Below are 23319 nucleotides of genomic sequence, written 5' to 3'. Positions count from 1 at the left end.
TGTTTCTCCACCTTTAAATAATATGCTATTATTGTCCAAGATTTAAAATCTCTGTGTTAGGTGATCTGGGGGAAAATGTCCTCTGAGAATTCATAACCACAAGTAAGCCCATACATGAGTTTGTGGTCTGAATTTATGCTAGCTATGCAGTCCAAAAAACTCAAGCAAATAATTTAATGTAGAGTAGTCTCAGGTAGTGCCTCCCCCACCAGGCAACTCAGAAAAGTAAATGCTAATTCTCTCTGAAGGAACTCAACTTCAATCTAAGCCTCAAGGATTTCCAGAGATAAAGGTCCAAAGGAAATGATTGGCTCACAGATAAATGACACAAGAAAACAAGGCACCATGGGTGAGAACCAGCAGAAACAATATGCAGCAGAAATAGACTTACAAAGTCTTCAGATATTGCAATTATCTGACATAGAATATGAAATAATTGTATTTCATAGGTTTAAGGAAACAAACAAGGAGCTCTAAAATAGATAAGAAATTCAAGTCATTTGGGCTTGAAAAAGAACCCAATAGAACTTTTAAAAATAAAAAATGAATACCATGTTGTATTGACTATAAAACATGATTGATTGTAAGATGCACCATAATGTTGTGTCATCAGAAACAAGGCAAGATGCCACTGATTGTAAGATGCACCTTGATTTCAGAGGTATTTAAATGTGAGGGGGAAAAAAATGTTTCAGAATTGATGATCTATAGAAATTGAAATTTAAAATTTAGCAGATTGATTAAATTACAGATTAAACTCAGTGGATGATAAACTCACTTAATTGGAAGAAAGGAACAAATATTTGACACAAATAAATGATCCAAGATGTAACCTAGAGAGGCGATGAAATGGAAATATAACAGAATGATTAAAAGTTGGAGGATAGAATGAGAAGGCCTAATGTATCTAATGAAAATTTCTGGAAGGTAATAGAATGAATGGAAAAAGGGAAAAGTTTAAAAATATAATGACTAAGAAAGTTGTGAAAACAGTGGAAAGAGAGCCATCCCCAGATATAGGAATCCCAATGAATCTTAAGCAGGATGAACCAAAAGAAATGTACACCTAGCCCAGGGGTGTCCAAACTGCGGCCCGCGTGTGATCTGCGGCCCATGATCCATTGTTAATTGGCCCGCAGCAAATTCCAAAAATATATTTAGTTTACTTAAATAAACCAGGTGAGGCAATACGTACTTCACCTCGAGTGAGTGGCCCGGCTGTTTGTGTATTTTACCGCATATGGCTCTTGGTAAAAAACGTTGAAAAAAGTTTGGACACCCCTGACCTAGACACACTGAGGTATATCATGAAGGTAAAACTGCAGAACATCAAAGACAAAGAGAAGATCTTCAAAGTAACCGGGTACAAGAAAAGATCACCTACTAAAGAACAATAAAAGGACTAATCGGTTACCTTTAAATGGCAAAAATGGAAGCCAGAAGATGGGGGTGGGGTGGGGGGTGGGCAACGGTGGTAGTTTTCAACATGCTGAGAGGAAAACAATAATCAACATAGAATTTAAACCCAGTGAAACTCTTTCAAGAATTAAAGCAAAATAATTTTCAAACAAATAAAAACAGGCACCTTCACTAAAGGAATGTTTGAAAAGATACACTTCAAGCAGATGGCAAATGATCCTACATACATACAAGGTGTACTTTTCTAGGAAGAAGATCAAGAACTCTGCCTGGGGTTCAGGGAACTCTTCTGGGGAAATGTGCTTCTCTGGTGTCTGGCTTTTCCTCCTTTTTGGAATCTGTAGAGTCTTACTTTCATGCTAACCAAGAGATATATTTAAAAAGTTTTTAGAAATATTTTATCCATCATTTTACTTGTTTCATTTGAGCAGGATCATTTAGGTATCTAATCCACTCACCTGTAGGAGACGAAAGTTCTCCAACAAAATTTCTTTAGGGAAACTCTTCCCTGTGTCTTTGGTCTATATGGAGTCCATGTCACTTGTCTTCATTGGACCTTTTCCTTGTAGCACACACACTGTTATATTTTTACATTTATTTATATATTCTTTAAATTGTTTACTTACACCATGAAGAAATCTAAGTGCTTTGTCTGTATCACTGTTTTATTCCCAGACCTTAGCAAGTGCCTGGTACATAGTAGGTATTCAGTAGGTGCTTATTGAATAAATCACGAGATCAGTCATTAATTTCAAGGGGGAAGCCAATATTAGGTATTAGATTAAGCACAGCTGTGTCTCTCTGCTTCGGATCCAGCCATTGGAGGCAATGCTTTAGGGCTGATGAATTCACAGACAATTATGCTGTGAATACGGTAGCCATTAGCCACCTGTGGCTATTTAATTAAATTAAACTAAATTAAAATTTCAATTCCTCAGTCACACTAGCCACGTTTCAAGGCTAGTGGCTATCCTATTGGACAGTGCAGACCTAGAACATTTCCATTATTATAGCAAGTTCTATTAGAAGTGCTGCAATAGAATTCTTGAGAATTCTTAACTGCTCCTCTCTCTTTCTCTCTTGCTCTTGCTTTCTCTTTCTCTGTCTCTCTCCCCCACCCCTAAACCAAGCACAGGGATAGTTGTCTTATTATTAATGACTTAAAATGATGCTTTTGAACAAGAAGATGCTGGGTACTTTTGGTGATGAGTACCATCCCCACTTTTTTTCTTTTACATCCCTGAGCTATTATTTACTAATACATTCTTTTATTCCTATTTCTACTAATGCTGAATGTTACTTGGGTGGAAAGCGGATTTGCCTTCTTTTGAAGGTCCTTAAACCGTTTGCTAAGATTTCTGTCTGAGAGTTCCCACAGCCAGGGTTCTAGGAGAGTTTGGCATATCTGAACAGCTGAACCACGAAATAACGGAGTAGGTCCGGTGGGGTATGGGAGCAGGGCAACCTGGTGGTAAAAGAGCTCCCGTCTCTGCACACACGGCCAGTTAATTGGCCATTCTGGGAAGGTATGGATGGGGCGGGGGGCTTCCGAGAATCCACGACGGTGACAGTTAAGTGGCCTTTTGTTGACATCCTCTGCTGCTCAACTTTGTTGGATTTAATCTCTGCCTTTCCTCCACCTCCCATGGATTGTCTGTCAGATTCATCATTTACTATTCAGGCATTAGCTTTCAGTTTCTCCTTCCAATATGACTGCTTTGTGTGCTGGTCTCTGCTGTAGTCTGTCTATTCCCAGACCATAAAGAGGGGTGTATGGGGCTTTAGCAGGACGAAGAAATTGACTCTGGGGTCTGTTGAGAACTATAATAAAGACTGCAGGGACCTTCCCGTCCAGCAGAAAATGCACTACCTGTCTTGGCATAATGGTGACCACCTGAAGATAGAGAAAAGGGAATTTTCACTGAATTCCTTCTCCTACCATATTTATTTCCTTTGTTCCCCTCTCCTTCTTTTCTCTCCCCCTTCTCCCCATTACAATTGGAGTACTGACCTAAGATGCATCTGTGACTAAGAGTTAACACCTTTGAAATAATAGTACATTACACTTTGCAGGCTTTGCCGAGCCAAGTTACCAACGTTGTCTCATCTAATACACCGCGGCCGCCCCCAAACCTTGTGAGGTAGGGAGATGAGGGGTTATTAACCCCATTTGACTGATGGGTAAACTGAGAGTGAGAGAGGTTAGGTCTCAGATCTTTTAGAGAGGAAGCGAGCACCCAATTCTTTATCTAAACCCCCACCCCTACCCCAGGGAAAGTGTGAGTGGATAGGGAAGGAGAAGGATGGCAAAAAGGAAAGAATTAAATGAGGAGGGAGGAAAAGAGTAGTTTCCTCGGGCCTCTAGCTGCTTTCATCTTTCTCCAGAGGTGGAGGATTTGGTGTCCACAGGAAGCTGGCCCAGCAAAACTCCAGGGAGGACAGAAAGCTATGGGCTTTGTCTTCCTCTTTCCTTCTTTCCTCTCCCCTGACCAGAAGTGGGGGAGGGGTGACCCTGGCTCTCCCAAAGCCCAGCGTGTGGGAGCCACAGGCTGGGTCTCCCTGGAGAGAGCCTGACAAGCTCATTCTCAGGCTGGGCCTGCCAGCCTTTAGGTGCTGTGCTGTCCTGAGACCTGGGCCATGCCCGTGGGTGAGGAAAGCCCCTGAAGCTCTCCTGCAGGAAGAAGCATGCAGAGCACCCCTGGAAGAGGCATGGGCCCTGGGCTGTCCCCTGTGGACAGGCGGACGCTCCTGGTCTGCAGCTTTATCCTGGCAGCAGCTTTGGGCCAAATGAATTTCACAGGGTGAGTGGCTGCTCCATAGTTAGAGGGAGGACTGTTGGGAGCTAGGGGACTGGGGGTCCCAATGGGGATGTCACTGTCCTGCTGGGACCTGATCAGGGAGCAGAGTCAGGACTTCGGTTTCCATCCTGAACCCACTCCCAGCTCCATAACCTCCCCACCGTGCTCGAGGGCAGGACAGGACATACAGCTGTATGACTCAACCTCCCCAAACCCAGAGTTCTTCATCTGGGGTCGGTGGGTAAGTGTTAGGGCTCTAAGAATTCCCTGAAATCATGTGTAAAATTTTTTGTATATGTACTTTTTTTCTGGGGCAAAGATTCATAGCTTTCCTCAGATTCTGAAAGGAGTTAGTAACCCCCAAAATACTATGTCCGCTGCCATAGATTGACACGTTGTCTTCCTTTTAACAACAACAAGCACCAGTATTATACACCAGGCCACCTGTGGACATGATTTCTCCGTGTCCCAAAGGTCCCAGAGGGTAGATACTCTGTAGCATCTCCATAGTAGAGGAGAGGGGACACAAGCTGAGAGAGTGGGTTCATTGTGACGGTCTCAGAGCTGGTCCTGGAGGGAGCCAATGCCATCCCGGCCATCAGACCCCAGAGGTCACACTGCAGGTTGTTCAGTTACACCATCTCTCACTCCCAGGAAGGAGCTCAGCTCCTGGAAGGCAGAGTGAGGCTGATCTCCCTTCCATGTCCTCAAGCTCGTGGGAGAAGGCAGGTGGGGGCATGGGGTTTGGACAGACCATGGCCTTGGGACTCCTGTATGAAGAGTACTTGGGGCCACCACCGGTCCCTATCACCCCAGGTCTAGTCCTTTCTCCCCTTCATTCCTCTTGTTCTCGCATGCTCCTCCATCACTCATATTCCTTCCCCATCTTTCTTCCCCTGATGAACATTTGGTTCATCAGTAGCATTGACACGTTTTATTTAGTCTCCTGGGTGGTCTGTCCTTGGGGCTGGAGGGATTCTGGTCCTGGGCGGAAGGACTTGAATGCTTTCCAGAGCTGCGAGTCCTTCTGCTTGGGAGTCCTTCCGCCTCCCGGTGACAAAGTGCCTCCCAGCCATTGTGCCAGGTCCCTGTAGCAGGGTCTCCTCTCCATGCTGCCTCCTGCAAGCAGCACAGCCTTCCAAGGAATCTCTCTCAGCAGCTCCTTCTGCCCCTCCCTGTGTCTTTCCAGGGACCAGGTTCTTCGAGTCCTGGCTAAAAACGAGAAGCAGCTTTCACTTCTCAGGGACCTGGAGGGCCTGAAGCCCCAGAAGGTGAGGATCCCTCGGGGCTTGGAACACGATCGCCCCTCTCTCCCTCTCATGGCTCGCTCTTTTGGTTCCCTGTCTTGTTACCCCCCACCCAAACCTGCCCACCGATGGCTCTGCCAGAGATCACAGCGTCGTGGAAAAATCAACTGAGGCTCCTCTTCAGGAAAGGTTGGGAACACTTGGCCAGAAGGTTGGGCGGCTCTCGTTGGCTTTCCCCTGTGTCCTGGATTGGGGGGCTGCTCTGAAAACAGCCGGAATGTCCTGAAGCCACACAGGGGGTACATATGTCTCTGGGTAGGATGCCATGTAGCACGCAGACTGGGCACATCTGTTTGTCAATTCAAAGGGCTTAGCTTGGCAAACCTGTGTTTTATTTGGGCTCGTCCCTGTCAGCCTGAACATTTGTTTCCGAGAACATTTGTCTTCTGCAAAGTATTCCACAATGGAAAACCTTTGTTTCAACTATTAATAAAAGGGTTTTGTTTGAGGACCTTTGAAACAACCAGATATATCTGGATGTGGCCCAAAGTCCTTGTTCCTATTTGTACAAGTGTCCCTATCAACCAGGGCTCACGACACCTTATAAAAATTCTCTCTATTTTATAAATTGAAAAACAGATGTAGCGTTCAGAAGACCTGGGGATCTAGGCTAGGCCTTTCCTGACTCTCCAGGTTTGGGGGCAGTGACAGCTTTCTCTTCTGACCAGGGTTCTTGTCCACGTTAATGTTCCAGATGTTGATCTGTTACCTTTAGCAACAGTTTATGGCTCTTTGGATCTCAGCGAAGTTGCAATGTGTGAATGAGGCTGTGAGATGAAGATGCTTGAAATTAGGGACAGAAACTCAGTGACTTGGGGATTTTGTTTGTGTGTGCCAATCTTTCTCCTGGGCCTTAGGGTTTTCACTGTGGCACTGGGGCCCTTTGATCCGTATAAGAGAAGATCCCCTGGTTCTCCAGGGTGCCCCCAGGACTGTGTGCAAGGACCTATGATAAACCCGTCTATTTTTCTTTCTTTTGTGAACAAGGTGGACTTCTGGCGTGGCCCAGCCAGACCCAGCCTTCCCGTGGACATGAGAGTTCCTTTCTCTGAACTGAAAGATGTCAAAGCTTACCTGGAGTCTCATGGTCTTGCTTACAGCATCATGATAAAGGACATCCAGGTGAGGCCCCGTCCCCAGCCCTGCAGCTGGGGTCTCACCTTCCACATGCTTTTCTGGTTAGAGCCCAACACGGAGGAAAAACATCCAGAGCTAAAAGTGGACAAGGGAGAGAGGAAATAGCTCAGGCCTTTTTTTTTTCAGGCCCCGTGGGAGAGGCAGCTCTGGAGGGCTCCCTTTGCTTTTCTGACGGCTCCCTGCTCTCCCTGTTGTGTGTCAGCAATCCAATACCAGAGAATTTCTTCATTCCAGAGGAGTCAGTGCAGCCCTGCTGCAGACCTGCCTGTCCCCTGCCCCCACCTTCACCACAGGCCTCTCCTACTAGGCACCTCTCCCAGGCAGGATTCTCCCAGAGGAACACCCCTTGGTAGGGCGAAGGGAGACTTCATCCTGGGCACCCCAATGTCCCCAGCCCCACTTGTTGCTGCTCCTTACAGCGACTTTTCTGAACACTATAAAATCCTATTTCAATTGTTCTGTCTTCAAGGATATACCAAGGAGCCTCCTTCCTGAAGCGATTTTTTGGGGGAGCATCACTCGTTGGTTAGGCCTCCTGCTGCACCCCTCTGCCGATGGCTGTTGTGTACCTGTGGAATTGTATCCTCAGAGATTCATTCCCAACCGCGTTGTGCTACAGCTAATCTCTTCTCAGGGCTGGGAGGGTGGGAACAGAGTCTCCCGGAGCGCACACACTTGACACCACATGCCAAGGGATAAACGCTTTAGGCCGCATTCCTTTCCCATGCAAGCACAGGGCTGGGGCTCTCAGGTCCATTCAAAGACCTTTATCCTCATCAGGCACATCTGTTTCCCCGCTCAACATGTGGGGGGGGGTGGGCTATTTCTCTAATTAAATCCCCACAAACAAAAATGGGGAAACTCCCACAGACGAGAGAGGCCACCACATCAAAAGAATAGCACTGTTCTCATTGTAGCCCCTGCCTGCATTTCGAAGTTTGCATTTCCCTGCTCCCGCTCCCCCCTGGAAACCCTGCAGCATTTGGCAAACAGATATGAAGAGGGCTCTACAATGTTTCTGTTGATTTCCGCACATCAGGAATGGCCCCCGAGGCACCTCCAAGCCTCCTCACTGGCTCCTCTGGAGCTAGTCGTCCTCATTCTCATCTGCCTGCCCTTTGCCGGGGTCCCCACCTTTGGAATCCCTGGAGGTGGGTGGGGGGCTTTTTATTCCCTCTCAGTAAAATGCCCCGGACTCTGGGTCTCAACCCATCCGGGCAGGATTTTCATTAACTCGCACTTTCTGCAACACATCAAGCTCTGATTGTCTGACTTGAGATCAGATTTTTGGCTTAGAGGGAGCTGGGGGGAGGGTTGAGGGGGGGAGCCTGCTGTATTGAGTCGATTTGTGGTGATGATGGGGGAAGGTGTCCAGGAGGAGGAAAGCTCAGAGGTGCTAACAGGAGAGGAAGGGCTTTGCACCGTGCAGGTTGTTGGCCTCCAGGCTTATGTTTTAGCTATTGAGGCACAGGCTTGATTTCTCCCTGTCTTCTGGATCTTTTCAACCTGTTTTTGGCATAGTGTCGCCTGCATGGTGTGCCCTTAACAACTGTCTGCTGAATTACTCTAGTGGCAAGTTCCGGAAGAGCATGCCCAGGGAGGGACTGTATTAGTATGTGCTGGTCTTTGTCTCCAAAGCCCCTTCCTCTGAGTCCCTCAACGTCCAGGATCATGTCCCTTCTTCGTCTTTATACTCCTGCGCCTACTATAGGACCTGCCACTTAGGTGGAGCTTCATAAATGTTAGTTGAATTGGTGGATGTGAGAAGGAAAGGAGGAAGAGGGTGTGTGTGCTCCATAGCCCTAGGCTGAGAGCAGCGTAAAAAGCCTTGATGCTGGCTTTCATTTTGGCCAGAGGCACTGGAGAGTTTGGAGGAGTGAAGTCCCCCCGCCCCCCCATGATCAGAGGGACGCTTGACATAGAAGAGGTAGTGTCATTCATTCTACCCACAGATACAGAGATACCTACTGTGTGCTGGGCAAGAGGCTGGAAATGCAAAGATAAGAAATCCAGCCCCTGTATCCAGGGGAGCTGGCGTGTCATAGGGGCGGGGGGCAGAGGGAGTAAATCAGTGATGACAAAGGGGTGGACGAGTGCACTGATGGAGAGGAGCAGGTTGCTATGGGAGCAAGGACAAGAGGCCCGGCAAGTCTCTCTGAAAAGGCGGGTAATTACGGTGTGGCTGAAGAGCCCAGAAGGGGGACTGGGAGGGGAAGGGGGCCCCCGATTGGCGATGAGAACAATCCAGATCACAAAGGGCATTCTCTGCCTGGTGAAGAGGGTGAGATTGTATCCCCCAAACCACGGAGGAGCTAAGGGCCGTCTCCGACTGATCAGATTTGCATTTAAGAAAAATCCCTGTGACCCTGACCATGTTGATGGGAGCCAGAGAAACGACGGGCAGGAAGGTGGTGAGGAAATTGCAGTGAGCCAGGCAAGAAATGATCAGGTTCTGAGTGAGCGCTATTTGCATTTCATTTTTCTTTACCTCCTCGTTCTTTTAAGCCCTTTGGTTGTTTTTTTTTTTTCTTTTTTTTTTTTAGCTTTCCCTAGGATGAGTCACCATGGAAAAGCTTCACTTGAGCAATCAGCTCTGTGGATTTTAATGTTTTTTTTTTTCTGATTACAAAATTAATAAATATTCATGTTAGGTAATTTGGAAAATAGGGGAAAAGCACAAAGGAGAAAACAAAAATCACCCATGCTCCCAGCAGCTAGAGCAGAATACAATTTAGTGTAAATATTGCTTTGCCAATTTTCCCCCTCTCTACTGAATCACTCCCATTAGCATACAAATATAGAATTATTTCTCTCATCTTAAAAAAATCCTCTCTTGATCCCTTCCCCCCACCTCCAGCTATCACCCCATTTCTCCACTTCCCTGTTGAGCAAACCTAGAAATCTTCTGGGCTATTCCATCTTACTGGCGGCTCCTTTGCATGTTGTTTTCCTGTTTCTCAGCTCTGCCTTTGACCTCTCCTCTGCCCCCTTATCCAGGATCATGGCGTTGAATACCTTCAATGCCCTGAATACTCCCGTATTTATAGCTCCAGCCCGACTCATATATTCGACCTGAACTCCAGACTCATATACCTGACGGCCTACTGGGTGTCTAATGGACATCTCAAACATCACAGGACCCCCGTACCACTTCGTCCTCGGCCTTCCCCATTTCAGGAAATGGCCGCGCCATCCTTCCGGTCCCTCAGACAAGAAACCTAGCGTCACCTTTCACTCCTTTCTCACATCCCACATCCAACCCATCGGCACATCCCAATCAAAATTGTATCTTACCACATCCTCTGTTACCACCGGGGCTAACACTCCAGCAGCCCTCACCTGGATTATTCCAGTAGTTTTCTAACTGCTCTCCTTGATTCCACCCTTGCCTCCCAATTGCCTAGTCTCAAAATAGCAACCAGAGGGTCCTTTAAAAATATGCAAGTCTGATTATGTCATTCTTGTGCTTAAAACCACCAGTAACTTCCCGACTCTCTCGGAGTAAAAGCCAAAAGTCCTCCAAATGGCTATAAGGCTCTACGTGACCTACGTCCCACCCCATGTCACTGACGAGTGTCCCCTTGCTCACTCTGCTTCAGGCCTCCTTGATGTGCCTCAAACTTGCCTAACCCATTCCTGCTTTAGGGCCCTTGACTAGATTCATACCTCAGGGCCTTTGCATGTGCTGGTCCTTATAACGGGAATGCCATTTCTGCAGATATCTGCGTGGCTTCTTCACTGTTTTCAAAACCTTATTCACATGTCACCTTTTCACCTTATTTTAAGTTGTACTTTTCTCCCCCCTGCCCCAATTCCCTCCCTCTTTGGGCTGCATCACTTTTCTCCTTGGCACTTACCGCCTTCTAAGATCCTATGTGATTTCCTTATGTTGTTTCTTGTCTCCCCTACCAGACTGTAAGCTCCATGAGGACAGGCAGTTTTGTTTAGCTGGCTGCCAGGTGCTTAGTGGCCAGTGTGTGCTCAACAAACACTTGTCTGGCTGGGGTGGGGGTGGGAGGCAGCTCTAGAGAAGAGGAGGAAAGGTAGGTATGATTGCAGGAGAAGGCAAGGGAAGGAGGAAGCCATCATGGACAGGGCCCTGAGGGAGAGGCAGAGTGCGGCTGCACCAAGGGGGCAGGGACAGAAGAAGGACTGGTCCCTCTGTTGGTCCTTGGGAAGAGCAGGTGTTGACTGACTCACCAAGTGACCGTCAGTGAGGGCACTCTGCCATCCCAAGCCCTACACACACCACTTCCCTCTGGAGGAATCCAGATGGCCTGGTCATGCCTTCCCATGATTGTTCCATCCCAGAGTCCTGGAGTCACCCCAGGCGTGACTATTGTTGTCCTCTCACTGCCATCATCGTCATCATCATCATAGCTAGTATTCACTACATGCCAGGCGACGTGCTTAGCATTTTACATGTCATTCTGACCATTTTACATGTATTAACCCTTCTCAGCCTCACGAGAACACTTTGAAGTATGTGCTCAAGTATGTGATAACACAATCCCCGACACACAGAGAAATGAGTAATGCAGTAAACTGAGGCACAGAGACATGAGGAATCTGCCCAAGTTAGTGACAATGTCAGGATTTCATCAGAGACAGTCTGGCTCTAGGCCCGACACTCTCTGCTCTTGTGCCATCTGCCTCCTCAGAGGTTGTCATTGTTGGTTTGTGTAGTGTTTTGATTTCGCCTTTTGGGCAGTGAAGCCACAGGTCAGCCTTGACATCTCATGGGGTCCATTCTAACACCCCCAGGTCTGCAGCTGCCTCCCAACCCGCCATGTAGGCATGGACTAGAGTTGCCACCAGCCATGCAACTGCCATATAGTTGCAAACATTGGGCCCGGAAAATAAGGCCAGGGATATACGAGGAGATGTGAGTGGGGAACAGGAGACAGAGCACATCTCCTGCTCCCCACTACTGTTCCTATGAGCTGTGTCCATTTTATGTCTGTGGTTGGAGTTCAGCTGCCCAGTGTCAATTCCCTTCAGGTGTCAACTTCTCCTTTTGGGGCCCTCGGTCTCTTCCCTTCCCCCTTCCTGGAGGTGCTATTCTTTGCTTAATGCCCCCATCCTTCCTTACCCCTGTCATAAATTAATTTACACCCACGTATTGCTTTCCCGTCAGGTTATGGCTTCCAGAGAGGCAAATGGCTTACTTCTGAGGGTTTTCTTTTTTTTCTCTCTGAGAAGCCTGACAGGGCTGTAATTAGGCATTCTTCAGCCTGTGGCAAGACTGCATTCTTAGATCTCCCACCCCCCTCCCTCAGACCTGTGAAGGGAGCAAACATCTGTGTCTTTTTCAGGCCAGGGTACATTAATGTCCCTGGAGTTAGGGCCCAGCTGTGAGAGCTGAGCCGTTCCCAATCTGGAAGCCACTGTCATATCCATTCACAAGCCTGTGAGGGTGTTTGGAAAGATATTTGCAGGGTGGTGCTGATTTCCCATTTGCCTCCAAGCTGTTGTGTGGAGCAAAGGACGGCCTTATGGGAGCTGTCTTCTTGGCGGTGTCCCTGGGCTGTGTGGGAAGAGCCGGGCCTTCTCCTCCTTTCTTCTTCCTTTCTCCTCCCTGTTCTGCACCTTCACCCACCAGCCCCAGGAAGTTAGCCATATGGACCCTTTAATTTCATTCTTGTGAGAGCTTCCCAGGGTGCTGCTTTGTGCCAGCAAGGATCAAGCCTCCCCCAGCCATCTCTAAGTCAACCAGCAACCCCAGTACTGTCCAGTGGGACAGCCCAGCCCAACCAGTTCAGCCAGAAAACATTGCAAGCACAATTGCCTAGCGTGTAGTCGGCGCTCAAAAATTAAAATCAAATAGAATGAAATGAGCCCCAAACATGGATTGCCAGTCCTATTTTTAAATCTGTGAACTTGAGCAAGCTGGTGAGTGTGCTGCCTGGTCTGCAGCAGACGGGGGTGGGGAGGGGCTCTCTTCAGGCCCAGGACTGAAGACTCCATGGCTACGTCTGTATTTTAGCCACGAGGGCTTTTTGTTTTTGTTTTAGCATTATTTATTCATTTGGAAGACTTTACTTACTGAAGCAGTATAAGGACGTTGCCAAAATGTAGAAACAGAGAAAAGAAAGCAATTGTTTAAAATCATAATGCTTCGATCCTAACAGGCATTAGTAGCATTTTGGTATATTTTTTGGCATTTTAGTGTCTTGTTGTTCTATGCTTAGGGTATTGTTCTTCCATTATTTTAAAATACTTTTTAATTGCAAAAATAGTAGGATGGACTTTTCACCTGTTAACATTTTGAACATTTGTTTGCTCTCTCTGTGTGTGCACACACGCGCGCACACACACGTATGTTTGTTATTCCTGTTCATGTTAATAGCTAGCTAGCTAGCCTTAAGAAACCCAAGGCTAAGAACTAAGATATCTGGGTTCTTATCTCAACTCTGTCCCTTGTTAACTTTGCCGTTCAGTCCCTTCACCTCTCTAATCTGCTAATCTCTAAAACATGAATGGTTACTTCCTGCCCTCTCATCTGGTCATCTGATCAGATCAAATGACATAATGAAGAGAAAGATGCCTGGTAAATTAAAAGGCTCTGGCCTGAAGCAAGGCGTCATCAAAGACTTGTGACTCAGAGAGAGCTGCAAACCAGGGCAACTTGGGGTTTGGGTCTCCTGTTTTCTCGCACCCTTTGTGGCAGAGGGGCCCAGGTACTGCCCACCTCACTGAGTTCCCAAGATGGGAAAAATGTCCCAGGAGGATATGAGAAGTCAACCCAACCCAGACCCTATCCTGCCCTCTCTGTGATCAGCGGGAAGTACCACATCAGGATGAAGTGCCCAATCTAAATTGACACCCAAGGACATTGCTTTTGGCTCACCCATGTTTGTGCTTAAGGGGCAGTTAAAATGGTGAGTGAATGTCTGTTGGCACTTTAACCCGAATGATTTGGACTGGCTTTCCAAGTGGCTTGGACACCCATTGTCCAGGCCACTTCCAGGGGGGAGGGTAGATGTTGGGGTTCTGGGCGCCCTCTGTTCTCCCGGGCAGGGGTTGGTCGGTATTCATGCCTCATCGTGGGCCTTGACTCAACAGAGTGTCTCGAGTGGCAAAAGCAACGTTGGCAGTAGACCATGAGCACTTTTTCCGAAACACTTTCATAATCTATTACTACATTTTATCCTGTGAGATGGGCAAGGCAGGTAGGTCCTGTTGGCTCAGTTTTCAAGCCGAGGAAACAAAGGCCAAGTTTCCACAGCACGTTAGTGGCAGTGGCAGACTTAGAACACAGCTCTCCAGACTCCCTGCCCTGTGCTCATTTGGGAAATGGCATGAATGCCAGCTTCTCAAGCTGAAGAATCACCCAGAAACCCGGCATCTCCTCCTCTTGAGAAGCTCGGGCTCTGGGTAGCTCGTTCTCCTGTGTTCGTGCTGTCTTTGGGCACACAGGGCTTGGAAGAGGCAGGCCTGGCCCAGCCCGCTTCTCTCCTTCCAACGTGCGCTCCTGTCCCTTAGGTGCTGCTGGATCAGGAGAGAGAAGCCATGGCGAAGTCCCGCCGGCTGGAGCGCAGCACGAGTAGCTTCAGTTACTCCTCTTACCACACTCTGGAGGAGGTGGGTCTGCATGATCTCTGTTGTCCCTTTGGGCCCTCAGGGTCTCCAGACTCAGGCGCAGACTAGTGAAGGACTCTGGGTTCTATGGGAGATCATGAACTGACACGTGGGGAGTACAGAGCAGACATTGGGGGAAGGTCTGTTAGGTTGACAGTCAGCTTCGGAGGTCCAGAAGCCAGGATTCAGATAGAGGGGACAGTGGTTCAACAGTACAGCCCATGGCAGGTACGGGGACCAGAGTGATGAAATGGGGCCACAGGCAGAACCCGAAGGCAGGGATCCATCACTGGCCAGAACGAAGCCGGAGAGGCATCTCATATCCCACACATTGGCTAGGGACCCAGGGTCTTGACCTCTCCATGACCATTCCTGGGGGTAAGTGGCCCCAGCTGTACGTACTGGAATGTAGAAGGGGCAGGTAACCAGGGACATTAGAGAGCCATTTTGTAGAAAAAACAGAATGACCTTCAGTTGGACAAAATTCATCATCACAGTTGCAGCCAGGTAGGGCAGACATGACAGCCTGTGAGTTGTTTACAAAGGGAAATATGCAAGGAGAACTTAGAGATGCCCAGTTCAGAAGGAAACGCAAGGCCAGGTCCCGTTTCCATGTAAAGGATGTGACATTATTGCCAGAGTCCACTCTGTCATTATCATCTTCACTCTTCTTATTTCAGGAGGCTTATGATAGGGAAACCATTTTCTTTCATATATTTGTTAATTCAGTGCTATGTATTGAAAAAATAAGAGAATGAATTAGCCTGCCAGTATTTATTGATGTCAGAGATAAATAACCCCTGCCCTCAAGTGGCTTAGAATTTAAAAGGGGCGAGAAGACCAAAAACAACACTGCGAGGTCTGAGGCCTGTCAAGTGGATTGAATGGTCCAAGAGAACGGAAGCAAGAGGAACATCCAACCAGAGAGAGCCTTGCAGGTTGATCTAGGGACTGGGTAGGCTCAGCACAGAGAATATTTGGAGATACCCTGGGGTTCACCTCCTCCTTGCTTAACTGCCTGTCTGGTAAACGTCATTCCTTTCAGATATATAGCTGGATGGACAACTTTGTAACTGAGCATTCGGATATTGTCTCAAAAATTCAGATTGGCCACAGCTTTGAAAATCGGTCCATTCTTGTCCTAAAGGTAAAAGCTAGCAGTGTTGACCACTAAACTCTCCAGCGAGAGCATCTGGCATAAGATTGAGCTCATCTTATGGGGGTCATGTGGGGTCATGGCTGGGTGGGAGTTCGTGGATATTCCTGTCCTGAGGTGACCCATGAGCTTTGGGTTTGTGGTATTCAGGGACCCACCCTTGTAGGTATGGACAGGTGACAGGGCACTAACCTGGCATGTGCTGGGTCAGGAAGTAGGTGGGAGGGTTGCTAAGAAGATGGAATGGCAGCGTGGCAGTTGTCACCCTGGACTTGGGGTGTGAGTATGGGTGAGTCAGCATTCTTCCTGTTTTCTCAGTTGCTTTATCTGTTAAATGGGAAGAGAGGTACATAGAGGCCTCATTTACAAATAACTGAGGTCATCTGGCTCAGGCAGCCCCAAAGATAGGCCTGGGTCTATGGAGAGACCTCCCAGCCCTTCACAGGGGCCACTGGAAACAGAGTTGGAGCAAATTGGCAAATTCGTGCCCTTCGTCACGGAGGAGGCAGGGTAGAGGAAAATGTCGAGCCCACCAGAAAACAATTCTTAGGAAGTGTCCTGAAGGACACGTAGGAGCGTCTACCACGCAGGGCACTTAATGTCCAGCCCAGAGAAGACAGGCACTGCTGCTCTCTGCAATGCCCTGGGGAACCCTTCTGAAGGGTCAAGTGGTCTCAGAATTTGGGACCTGACTTCCCCTGTCCTTGCTTCGATTTTCCCCAGGGGCTGTGTTCTCTCTTTAATTTGTCTGAGACCTTGCGACTCAGCGTGGTCCGTGCACGCTCAGCAGCCGCTTCCCCACGAGCTTGGTAGAAATGCCCAGCCTCAGACCCCTCCCCAGACCTACTGAATCAGAATCTGCATTTTAGTAAGATCCCCGAGGGATTGATTCTTGCACCCTTTAAAGTTTGAGAAGCACTCGAAATTTCTAAGATACTTTCAAACCTGGAAAGTTCTGTGCTTCTGGCTGGATCACTCTGGATCCAGGGGCACCACTCCGTTGCTGGGGCCCCCACACCTGTGCACTTCATGGGATCACGTGTAGGTACCTGCACCTACAGCCTCACATCAGGCAGTGAGGACACATCCAGGGCCTCCTTGCAGGCAGCCTAGGGACACCCTGTAGGTGTCTTTGTTCACATGTGTTTGGGGCCCGGTGCTTTTTCCTAGTTCAGCACTGGAGGTTCTCAGCGCCCGGCCATCTGGATGGACACTGGAATTCACTCCCGGGAGTGGATTACCCATGCTACCGGCATCTGGACTGCCAAGAAGGTCAGCATGGATGATGGGGGCTGGGGCCAAGGGCCAAGGCTGCTCAACTATTTAAGGGCACCTCCAGTTGAAATATTATACTTGGTTTTTTTAAACTCAGGGTGCACTCGACCCTCCTGCCCTTAGGAACAGCTGCCAGCTGGCCTTTGGCAGCGCAGAGCCCACACCTATCCCCTGCCTTCTAGTCGTTTAAACTCCAAGCCTGTGGTTCTGCCTGAAGGATGTCTCAGATGGCCTGATGCCACGCCTGCCTGTGGTCACTGGCTGTGCAAATGTCCTGCTCTACCTTATATGAGAGCGCAGCACAGACTCCCCTGCCTCCCCCTGGGCCCACTCTGTCCTTTCCTGCAGATTGTCAATGAATATGGTAAAGACCACATCCTGACAAACATACTGAAGTCCATGGATGTCTTTGTGGAGATCGTCTCCAACCCTGACGGGTTTGCTTTTACCCACAGCATGGTGAGGGCATCTGGGAAGGAGGGGGTCGGGGTCAGCTCAGGGAGGAGAGAGCAAAGGTCGTTTTGGCTTCGGGAAGCTGGGCTGAGGTTCCCTGGAGGCTGGCTCTTCAGGGGATCCTTTCACGGGTCTCCCTGGGGCAGGTGGGCTGCTCGGTACTGTAGCTGCGGCTCGTGCCCTCTGACCTCACTCCTGCTGCCCAGGGAAAGCCACACTGTTGGCAGCCTGTGCTCAGGCCTCTGCCCATACCCCGGCTTTAACCACAAAGAATCTGATCTGTAGCCTTGGCCAGTTGCATGCTCATCCCATCCTGCCCTAGCCATTCCTTCCCTCTGCTCCTCCCTGTCCCACCAGACCCACCCCACCCCAGGCCAGGATGTCAGGGGCTCCCACTCCTGAGAATGGGCCCCATGAATGACGTTATTTGCCCTGGGCTTTCTCAGAATCGCTTGTGGCGGAAGAACAAGTGCAACAGACCCGGAGTCTTCTGCATTGGTGTGGATCTTAACAGGAACTGGAGGTCAGGCTTTGGAGGTATGGCCCTCTGGGCCTGGGGGCAGGGCTGGAGGCGGACGTGGTCCTTGGCATGTCTCCGCACAGATTATCTTGACTCCTGACTTGGGAGTCAACGTCATAGTTGGCTCATGCAAGTGACTCATGGCCAGGGACAGGCAAGCACGTGCCTAGGACTGGCCACGGGGTATGGGGAGAGGTACCCGTGTGTGCCATGTATACATATCCTGCATGGGGGCTCCCTAACTATGGCAGAGAAGGGCTTAAGGAGGCACACGGTGGCCTTGCAGTTTGTTCAAGACCCAGACTTCATGGTGCTCCTCCAATGCCTCCCGTCCTTCCTTAAAGGGAGCATGCCACAGCGAAATGCCTCCGAACTCCCTTCCTGCGAGCTGTGGCCTGAAGTTTGCCCTCTGGGGAGGCCAGGACAACATTTCAAATCTAGAATAAGCCAAGCCTTATCAACACGGACTTGAGCCTGGTTTTCAGTTTTGACCTGATGACTTTGTAAGCCTGGACTGATGGGCTGTATGATTCCAGGGAGGAGAGGGCAGCCTCCCCTCCAAGTTCCTTGCTGTTCTTCCTGATTATCTCCTTTACCATGTCAGGGGCATGGGGATTAGATGAGGAAACTGAGGCCTCCAGAAAGCCCAGAGATGAGGATGTGGACCTGGGAACGCAGCAATTTGATGGGTAGGATGCTGGGTCTACCTAGGACAGTGTCCAGAGTGGAGAGTGGCGTGGGCACAGCCTCCCGCCCCCAGCTGTGGCACCCACACTATACCGGGGGATCAGGGTTTGGCACCACAGACGACAGTGCCTTTGCTGCTGAAAAGTCGATTCACAGATAGGTGGCTAAACCAACGACATAGAACATTCCAGAGCTGGATGCCCCTCACTTTGAAAATCTGACTTCTTTGATTCTGTTCTCATTGAAAAATAAGGACAGCTCTGAAGCATCTAGAAAGCCCTCCCCGTGCCCCCCGCCAACCCAGAGTGTGGGGGTTTCTCAAGATTCTGGGTCTGTGTGTGTAACTGCTTGTGTAAGGAAACACAACCATGTAAAATTAGGCATTTCCACCTCTAAATGACCAGACACTTGTTCCAAGAGGTCATCTAGACAGGCCCCTCAGAACCGGCTGAAATGAGTACCTGCAGACCCTGAGATGGACTGGCTATTGCAAAGATAAATCACCTCTTAAAGAAAATAACTTGTGGTTTCACCACAGGGGAAAAAAATCAGTACATACACAATGTGAAAAAAAAAAAAGTATATATATGGAAAAAAAAAAAAGCCCAGAGGGGACAAAAAGCTCCCATAATCCCACTACCCAAAGATTACTGCTTTTAATAATTTACCATGTCCTTCCAGAGATTTCCCCTTGCTACAAATTACATTTTTAGAGAAGAAAAAATAAATAGCTAATGAATCCATTAGCAGGTACTTGTGAAACAGGCAGGCTCAGAGGACTTGGTGAAGTCAGAGAGAGGCAGGCAGCTAATTCCCATTTGGTCAGGGGAAGATTAGTTTATTCTGCTTAGCTCAAACCAGAACTAATGGCCTGAAGTGTTTCTCCATATTTGGGCAAAGCCACCTGGTCGTTGGCAGGGGAACTGCTTTCCATGCGTGGGCTGCAAACGCAGACAAAGCTTTCAGCCTCCCCCGCTCAGCTCATCTGTTGCTATTTGTCATTCATCAAGTGTAGCAGGTGCAGCAGCTCCCGGCAGACACAACAATCAGGGCCACTGTTAGCTGGGCTGCCTCCAGACTGGGGCTGCACCTCACCCACCCCCAGCCCACCCCCCCACCCCGCCCTGCAGGCACATCCCCTTCTAACCAGGGTCCCTACCCCAGGTGAGGACCTGCAGACCAAAAGGGTATGTACTCCCGGGTGACAGAATTGCCTCTGGCTAGAAATAGCGTGTGTCTGGCTTGGTGACTCAGGCAGGAAGATTTTGTTTATGGTTTTATTGTTGCTTTAATTTAACTGCTGCGTAATGAGTAATCTGTACATCATCGCTCCCACCCACGCCGCCCTCACCTGCACCCTTGAGGAGGAGCCGTTTGCAGTCCTCGAGCAGCATCTGAACTGGTCCATGGGCCAGCCGCTCAGCTCTCCCGCCAGCCCACTGCCCGGGGGTTCGAGAGAGGTGCTCTGGCTTCCTCAGGAGGCTTCAGAAGTTGGGGCAATCCCTGGCCCCTGGACCAGGCTTGTGTGCAGGCATTTTGGGGGAGGAGGATCGAGAGGAAGAACTGGGATGGCTCTTTCCAAATGTGTCCTTAACCCACAAATCTTACCAGCCCAGCGCAGTCCTCCAGGCCATGGCCCTTGGGGAGGGGAGGAAAGCAGAATAGGAGGGAAAGGGGATAAAAAGAGATGGGGAGCAAAGAATCCAGGAGATGGGAACAAATTAAATTTGTGAACAAAAATAGAAACAGTTTTTCTTCGCCCTCTCCCCCAACTCAGGTCCCCGAGAAGAATTTTCAAAGGCTCATTGCATCTGTGGTTCCCAGACCAGCCTTGGGCAACTATGGGGATCTAGTCTCTTTTTCCTGGCCCCCAGGTCCATGTTGCTTCTGGGGCAGTGGTTGTGGCAAAGCTTGAGTAGACACCAAGTCTGTGCGTTCAATTGATCCAAGTCTTGCCCGTGGCGGTGAAGGGTCAGCAGAGAAGAGTCAGCTTGAAGCCGTTGCTGCTCATAGGGGAAGCTCGGGTTGGAGACCTAGAGAATTCTGGGGCAACTGCTGAGGCAGGCCCGCCTTTCTAATGGAACCACACTCAGGACTCAACCAAAGGCCAAGCCAAGTGAGCTCCCTACAGCACCACAGAGTTGTTGAGTTGTGTTGTGGCTACAATCTTCTGATATATTAGCTAGGGTAGGCAGCAGTAACAAATAGTCCTCCAAATCTCAGTGGCGAAACACAACACAAGTTTGTTTTTCATGCACCTGAAGTCCAATGTGGGTAGGGGACTGTCCTTGGCAGTTCTCTTCCAATGGTGACAAACTCTATGGTAGCTTCCTCCATCTAGAGTTTTTTGCTTCCAACCACACAGAAGAGAGTGTGGAGAAGTCATGTTTGCTCTTAACAGAGGTGACATACCATTACTGCTCACATTCTCATTGGTCAGAAGTAGTCACACGGTCTCAACCAAACTGCAAAGGAGGCTGGGAAATGTAAAGGACTACATGGATATTTTGTGAGCACTGTCTTTCCCAAGCCTAGGAATTCAAACCCTTTGGGTGTTTTTTCTTTTACTTCCAGGAAATGGTTCTAACGACAATCCCTGCTCAGAGACTTACCGGGGGCCTTATCCTCACTCAGAGCCAGAGGTGGCTGCCATTGTGGACTTCATCACGGCCCACGGGAACATCAAGGCTCTGATCTCCATCCATAGCTACTCTCAGATGCTCATGTACCCTTATGGCCACTTGTTGGAGCCTGTTTCAAACCAGGAGGAGTTGGTGAGATTGGCTGCTTAGAGGTTGGGGGAGGCACCCCGTAGACTCCCAGAGGGTTCAGGCCCTCACTCAGAAACAAGGATGTGGACCAATCAACCCCACGGTAGGGAGGAGGGGGGAGCTTGTTTTCACCTGTGATCCAGTTCAAAGCTGGAGGTGCTGTGATTCCTTCTCATGAGAACCATTTACACGTTCAACCTCCAGGACCCCTATCTTCCTGCCCTTAGCAGCCGGTGAGGGTGTGGGCTGTGGGGAGCCCTGGCCTCTCATGCTCTGGCTGTCATCTTGCAGTACAACCTCGCCAAGGACGCAGTGCAAGCCCTGTATGAGGTCCATGGGATCAAGTACATTTATGGCAGCGTCAGCACCACCCTCTGTGAGTGTGTCCTTTCCCCTGGCTGCTGCTTCAGGCACCACGTCCACCTGGGGTGGGGCACGTGCAGGCTCTTTCTTGACTGGCAGGCCTGGTTGGTCACAGGGCAGTGCCATAGATCTAGCTGGGCTGGCCGGCCCAGAGCTGATTTTCACGCTTGGATAGAAGGGTGAATGGTGGTACCCAGAAATAGGGGGCTGTTTCTTCGCAGCATTAGTTAATGCACAGCTCCCAATGCCAGGCTTACTGGGGTGTTCCTGGAAGGGGAAGATCGTAAGTCTGGTGGCCTCAAAGAGCTTTCTTTTTGCCGGGGCAGAGAATGGGCTGGGTGGGCCCAGGTTGAGGCCTGGGTCAGGAAGCTTGGCCTGGTCTGGGGTGGATGGGGATTTGGCCTCCAGGGCCCACTTTCCACTCAGGATACCTCTGTAGCTTGTGGCCCCAACCTGGTCTTCCTTGGGGGGGCGTTTCTTTACTTTTTTGTACCCAGATGTGGCCAGCGGGATCACCGTCGACTGGGCCTATGACAGCGGCATCAAGTATGCCTTCAGCTTCGAGCTCCGGGACACCGGGCGCTATGGTTTCTTGCTGCCAGCCACAGAGATCATCCCCACGGCCCAGGAGATGTGGATGGCGATTCGGACCATCATGGAGCACACCCTGAATCACCCCTATTAGCAACAGGACCAAGGCAGAGCAGGAGGGTTCGTCCTCTTCCCCAAGGCCTGGGGCTCCTCCTAAACCCCAAATTATGTACCCTACCCCCCACACCCCTGCCCTCACCCCTTAGAAAATAAAAGCAAGTTTGAACAGGCTTGGTGGCCTTTTGCATTGGCCCCTTGGGCTCAGCACTGAGGAGGGGACAGGGTAGCTTAACTTCGCTCCCCAGGTATTCAGGAGGATGAGGGGGCCAACAGGACTTACCTTTTCTCCTCTTGTGGCATTTTCGGGGCCCAGAACATGTAACACCCCCTGGAAGCTACCAATATACGCATTGTCCCTTTGGTGGTATTTACATTTTTTGACCCAAGGGGACAATGTTTGACCTAAAGGAATGGTGGCGTTTCTGGCACTTTGAGGGAAAGGTTAGCATAGAGATCAGCCTCCTCTTCTTCTTGCTTCACATCCCCTGCTGGGTAGGGTGCAGGGGCACATTTCAGACGCCCCTCCCCCCCAGAAGATCCCACTCATCCTATCAATGAAAGCAAACAGGTCGCTGGTTTGTGACCTGTTCTTCCTGGGCGCCCTCATAGGCTCTGCTGGTCTTGGGAGCAGAGTCACAGCCAGTCAGAGCCAACCCAGCAAAGCACCACACATCAAGGGAGAAGGAATCTTTCTCCTCCTCTTCACCATCGTCATCATGGCTATCATGCACTGAGCAGATAGTCCAGGCCAGGCCATGTGCTGAATGAGGACTTTATCTAAGGAGAGGAAGGGGTAATATTTTGAGATACAGATGAGCTGTCTTCCATCGTCTTCAAGCTTCCTTGTACCTTCTGCCTTCCCCCACCATCAGAAGCAATAATAGCAGGTCTAATTGCCATGCTCTAGAGGGAAGATCCCCCAAGAAGCAAGAAGGCAACTGGAGAACTGAATGGGTCTGAGGCAGAAAGCAAGACTTTCATTTGCAAGGGCCAGCTGTTTGTTGTTGCTGTAAAAGAAAAGGATTGTGGGTACCTGTGAATTGGCCCCTGCAGGCTACAGAATATAGGGTTTTACTACAAATCACAGACAGGGCAAAAAGCAAGGTGAAATAAGAACAAGTTTCCCCTTTCCATCCAACTTGTACAAGAACACACAGGTTGGACCCGTTAGTGGAAGGAGGGGGTCAGTGGTGATCAAAAC

General features: G+C 49.4%; 1 protein-coding gene across 2 annotated transcripts; it reads left to right on the top strand.

The window, feature by feature from the left end:
• The first annotated feature begins 2476 nt into the window (after positions 1-2476).
• On the top strand, positions 2477-22289 carry CPA5 (carboxypeptidase A5). Of its 2 annotated transcripts, XM_033099039.1 has the most exons (12): positions 2477-2861; positions 4009-4220; positions 5407-5488; positions 6512-6646; positions 14147-14245; positions 15288-15389; positions 16569-16670; positions 17022-17132; positions 17573-17663; positions 20908-21107; positions 21396-21480; positions 21965-22289. In XM_033099039.1, exons 2-12 carry the CDS (start codon positions 4105-4107, stop codon positions 22150-22152), a joined length of 1311 nt encoding a protein of 436 aa, XP_032954930.1. In that variant the 5' UTR covers positions 2477-2861; positions 4009-4104; the 3' UTR covers positions 22153-22289. The 2 variants fall into 2 exon arrangements, with proteins under 2 accessions (XP_032954930.1, XP_032954931.1); XM_033099040.1 differs by lacking the exon at positions 21396-21480 and having other exon boundaries at positions 21965-22288.
• The last annotated feature ends 1030 nt before the right edge of the window (positions 22290-23319 follow it).

The sequence above is a fragment of the Rhinolophus ferrumequinum genome, chromosome 26 (assembly GCF_004115265.2).
Source record: "Rhinolophus ferrumequinum isolate MPI-CBG mRhiFer1 chromosome 26, mRhiFer1_v1.p, whole genome shotgun sequence".
Classification (NCBI taxonomy): Eukaryota; Metazoa; Chordata; class Mammalia; order Chiroptera; family Rhinolophidae; genus Rhinolophus; species Rhinolophus ferrumequinum.
Note: the sequence above shows the minus strand (reverse complement) of the source record. Positions and strands in the feature narration are given on the sequence as shown.

Excerpts from the sequence above, each read along its gene's own strand:
- CPA5 (XM_033099039.1), top strand. The coding sequence starts at position 4,105 with ATGCAGAGCACCCCTGGAAGAGGCATGGGCCCTGGGCTGTCCCCTGTG. Across the intron at positions 5,489-6,511 it reads AGGGCCTGAAGCCCCAGAAG|GTGGACTTCTGGCGTGGCCC; the intron begins GTGAGGATCCCT and ends TTTGTGAACAAG. Across the intron at positions 21,481-21,964 it reads CAGCGTCAGCACCACCCTCT|ATGTGGCCAGCGGGATCACC; the intron begins GTGAGTGTGTCC and ends TTTTGTACCCAG.